Raw genomic sequence first — 4,874 nt, 5'->3', positions numbered from 1 at the left:
CGTGAACCACCCAGCGCTCGGTCGCTTTGCCGTGCGTGACATGCAGCAGAACGTGGGCATCGGGGGTGATCAAGTCCGTCACCCGCGAGCGACCAGTCCGGCCCGACGCTGTCGGCGAGTAGAAGTATTGCGTAGTAAAACGTTTTATGATCGACTTCAGTTCATCGTTGGTCATGGGCACATTACTCAGCCTGATGCAGCACGGTTGTCAGCGTGGACGGCCAGTGATGATCCTTCCAGAAGTGAAGCAGTTGGAGCTTGCTGCTGGAGTCCATGTGGCAGAAGGCTACCTGATAGAGATTGGACAGGGTGACTTGGTGCTGAGGTGGTAGCTCCATAGTCTCAGCCTGAATGAGGCCATGGAAACAGATATTGGGTTAGTAAAAAGAAGCCTCAATGGAATAGTGGTGATGGAGGAGGAGAAGTGAGGGGTGGAACCTTATTGCCTCAGGATGGTTAATGAGATCATTGAAGATTGTGTAGGCCTTTTTAAGTGCCTCATGGGTGACTGCTTGACCTTCCTTCTGCAAATCAACAATCAATTTTGTTAAATAATGTCCAGGAAAGAGCATCCAACATCCTCCTTCTCCTTCTGCTTCTTTCTTTTTAGTTCCTTCTTCTCACTCCTTCTGTTCATCATCTCCTCCTCTTCTCCTTCTTCTTCTGTTTCTGTTTCACTGCCATGACCTTCCTGATCTGATCATCCTTGCTGGCAAAGTGGTCTGGGTTGGGGCCTTGCTGCAGCTGAACTGAATTGCAGATGATGAAGTTGAGAGAAATGTGACCTCCTACATGGAGGTTCAAAAGATACATCAAGAGGTTTGCTGTGCATACTCCATACTTGGTGTTTTCAAGTGTGTGCTCAATGGTACATCACCACCATGCAGAGAAAATAAAGAACAACTGGCTAACCCAGTGTCTTGAATCCTCACATAACGCCAATCTTTTCCCATTACACCACACCAAACTAATGTGACCTTGACTGATGTAACTGGTATCAGTTACATCATATCTCTCATTATGGTGGTATTTTAATCTGCCAGCTGTGAAAGTGATGTCCAGTGATTTTGAAAAGTGATTTTGTGAGTTTAAGCCCATATAAATGGTTTGGACAACACAAAAATGGTTTTAATTTAAAAATAACAAGACAAAATTGGGAGTATCTGAGGCAGATGCAAGCAGCATGGGTGAACACCAAGGTCTACTTCTACCTCAACCACCACTATGGCAACCACCAACCACCACCAGCAGCTGCCAGGAGTGGACCAACCAGTGCTGTTCACTTCTTGTCATTGTTCTGGTCACCCTCATGCTCATCTGCAACTTATTGCAATTCCATGAGGCTGCCATGTGATGCACCAACACACAGTGCACATGCATGCTGCTCATCAAGAGGAATAAACACTCCTCCTTCCCCAGTAGCTTCACTGCCAATCACCTGCTGCTGCTGCTTCCTCTGCCCCACATCAGAGCCAGCACACAGGATTCTCTCTATCTGTATCTTTATCTCTATCTCTCTATCTCAATGCCCCTCCATTAGTGATGTGGCCCAATGGGCAACACCAATGGAGGGGTGGGGGGGAGGGTGTCAGGCTCCCCCTTTGATCCAATGCACAGATTTCCTTTTCTTCTGCTCTCCTTTTTTCCTTTTTCCCTTTCCATCAGTGAATGTAGACCCTTTTTTCTTCAAGCCAAGCCAAGGAAAGATTTGGGGGGAGAGAAAAGTATGTCTTTGCTCTTTTGCAGAGAGGGCTGAAGAAAACATGCAGAAGAAAACCGTGCTGCTGTGCTGCTGATTATGATGATGATGATGTGGTGCTGTGCTGGTGGTTGTGGTGGGGGGGGGGTGAAATCCAGAGCCATTGATGACAACCATGCCAACATCATCATTTGCTTACACACCATGACAAAGGTCCACAGGATCTTCAAGCATCATGGTGGGGATCTGCAGATGCTGCTGAATCAAAAGAGGGCTGCACACATGACACAGAAGCATGGTGTCCTTGGCATTGCAGTCCATCAACATCAACAGCTCCCCTCCATGCATTGCTCACCCTTGTGCTGCCTGTGTTTCCACTGATCTCTCCCAGTGGTGTTGACCACTCAAGCACTTGGGAAATGAATCTGACTGGCCAGAGTGAATTGCCAATCTCATCTGCACTATACCTGCCAAGCAGCCCACAGCAAAGTAACTCATTTAAAAACTCACCTCAATCAATCAACAGCTCCACATCATAACAACAACAATAAGAACAGGCAACTGGCCATTAAGAATATATGCTGGGCTTTGTGGAGTGGCAGAAGGAGGGTCTGAGCTTGATTGGTGAGGCCAACTGTGGACCATCTTGTAAAAGTCTTCCCTGTTGGTTTTTTATGATTTCCTTGCTGAATTTTTGTGATTTTTTGGCCACAAGCAATTTTGCATCAACAATTTGTAAGGCTCTTGTTTCAATTTGTAAGTTGCCTTTTTTCAATTTCTATGTGTAGTGCTGGAGGATGATTGTTCTTAGAAGTTGCAGGTATGTGTTCATGTAAGCCACTTTATGCCAAAGAAAAAGCACTCAGCAGAGGTCAAGGCCCAGGCACCTACAAGAATAGCATCAGATTGTTGATGGATTTGTCGCTCCCAGATCCCAGGCTGTTCATGTTCACAGGCATGTGGCAAGTTCCTTCCCAGCATGAAGGGACTTGTCCCACACATGCTTGATTGCATGTACTCCCTCCATGCCTTGGCACTCCTGGTTGTTTGCTGGGAAGAGAAGGAACAAGAGGAAACAGAAAGAAAAGGTTGCATGAACAGGAAGGATACGCTTGCTTTGCAACGCGTGTTGCAAAGGGGCCGTTACCTTTTCTCAACTAAACATGTTCAGATTATTGCTTGCCCGTTATTACTGGCTTCCCTCGTAACCAATCAGCACAGACCCACAACAACTCGTTTCCAGCAGCAAACGAGAGGTACCAACAAACCCAGAGTTTCACTACCACCCAGCTGACTGCTGTCCATGGATGCCCCACGCGATGCCCAGTGGAAGGAGGAGGTGAGGAAGCGCCAGCAGCGACACCTGCCCGAACTAAAAGACGAGAAGCACCAGAAGCTCTTCTTCTTCACCAGCTACACGCCCTCACCCGAGCTCGCCGGTGAGCGCCACCACCAGACGCGCCGTCACCGCCGACACAGACCACAGGCCCCAGCGGCTGCCATAGAAGAAGTTGCCACGAGCGCCCAGCGCCGGCCGCAGCCCCAAGAGCCGCAGCGGATCGACGCGCGGGGGCGAAGTAGCAGCGCAGAGGTCATGGCAGTTTCGACCACGCCTCGGCCGTGGGCCTTCAAGGACCAGAGCCTCGACGAACATCAAGCCAAGGCCCTCGCCCGCTACACGCGTCGTCTACATTCGGGCCGACCTGGCCGCATCGCGTAACGAAGTGCCGCACCGGTGACTATGCAAAAGAAAAGGCTTGACTCCCTGTAACAACACAACAATTTATAAATTTATAAATGGAAACCCAATCCCCTCGCGCCGCTGGTCCAAAAAGAGCCGCAGAGAGGCGATGACAGAGAGCGAAGAACATGTTAAGATAAGAAGTCGATCGAAAGAAGAAGAGGCAAGACGTCGAGAGTTGGTTAGCTAACTAACGAAGAAGAAGAGGAGATGGCAGCGGATGAGGATGTGCGGGTGCGACAGCTGCGCGGTCTGGGCAACCTCTACATGCTGGCGCTCTGCCCCGAGGACACGCCCTTCACCCTGCCTGAACTACAGAAGCGAAGTCAGCAGGAGGCCAACAAGCGGCAGAGTTCGCCAAGATCCTCATCACCACCAACACAGAAGCACCCCCAACAGGCTTCTACTTCTTCATCTTCCTCTTCCTCGTCCTCTTCTTCGCCACCATCAAGCGGTGATGACGAACGAAGAAGACGGCGGCGCCTGCCATCGCTGGGACGACGCGACAAGGAGGAACGACGACAGCGACATCCGCCAGCACAAGCGACAAAGGCAGAGACGAAGAAGATGGCGAACAAGGACGCTGCGCGAGAGTCATGCGGCGCTCCTGCACTAGCCTTTCTCGAGGTGGACGTGCGCGTCAGCCAGGCCAAGGCCATGGCACGGCTCGCCTACGACTCCAAAGCGCCCAGCTTGTCTTTCCTCGGCTGAAGCGAACGAAGCATCGGCACCATCAAACCTCTTGTAGCGTACTTGTTAATATTCGATATATATTATATTAAAAAACAATATTGCCGTACCCAAGGAATGCTGTGCCCAAGAATAGAAGCGCAAGTACCGGCCAAACTCCCCCACCCTTTTCTTCCTCATCTTAATCTATCTCTGGTGTAGTCCTTCTCCCGGAGCTTTTTTGGGGGGCGCTACGTCCTCTTGTTTTTTGGGCCAGCTATTTAAATTTGTTTTTGTTTTTAATGTGTTTTCTTTTCTTTTCATTTTTTTTTCATTTTCGCGATTTCGCTTTGCTTGGCAAGCAACGTTGTCGACCCTCAACCAGTAAACGTATCCACGTTGAGACGCAACACCAACAAAGGCTTCAACTGGCGGGCCTTCTTGAGAGTGGGCCACAATGCAGGGTTCGCTGTACGTACTTACACTATACATGTTTTGAGGCCGTGGGAAACGCACTCGTAACAAACATCTCGCTTCTCTCCCAGAGATGGATCCACCAACTGGTTTGACGCGGTTGAGGAACAGGAGCCACCGCGAGAGGACGCAAACAAAGCGCTCGAGCGGCTACTCGCCGTACGTTCCCTACTCCGCCTTGATGCTTAGCCCCCCCCCAACACTACACTCGCCAGACTTTATATATTCCGCTCACGTTTGGCCGCACAGGAGCCCTTCGTTGGGTCAGACATCGTCAAGTATGTAGACCCT

General features: G+C 50.0%; 2 protein-coding genes across 2 annotated transcripts; both read left to right on the top strand.

Moving 5' to 3' along the window:
* Positions 1-3,002: 3,002 nt before the first annotated feature.
* Positions 3,003-3,419, top strand: ACA1_151400 (uncharacterized protein; the record flags this gene model as incomplete). Its single annotated transcript, XM_004340835.1, has 2 exons — positions 3,003-3,138; positions 3,193-3,419. The coding sequence occupies 2 exons, from the start codon at positions 3,003-3,005 to the stop codon at positions 3,417-3,419; spliced, it is 363 nt and encodes a 120-aa protein (XP_004340883.1).
* A 231-nt stretch (positions 3,420-3,650) lies between these two features.
* Positions 3,651-3,898, top strand: ACA1_151390 (uncharacterized protein; the record flags this gene model as incomplete). The annotated part of the gene is made up of 2 exons (XM_004340834.1): positions 3,651-3,792; positions 3,840-3,898. The coding sequence occupies 2 exons, from the start codon at positions 3,651-3,653 to the stop codon at positions 3,896-3,898; spliced, it is 201 nt and encodes a 66-aa protein (XP_004340882.1).
* Positions 3,899-4,874: the final 976 nt, after the last annotated feature.

The sequence above is a fragment of the Acanthamoeba castellanii genome, assembly GCF_000313135.1.
Source record: "Acanthamoeba castellanii str. Neff unplaced genomic scaffold scf7180000084716, whole genome shotgun sequence".
Classification (NCBI taxonomy): Eukaryota; Discosea; order Longamoebia; family Acanthamoebidae; genus Acanthamoeba; species Acanthamoeba castellanii.
Note: the sequence above shows the minus strand (reverse complement) of the source record. Positions and strands in the feature narration are given on the sequence as shown.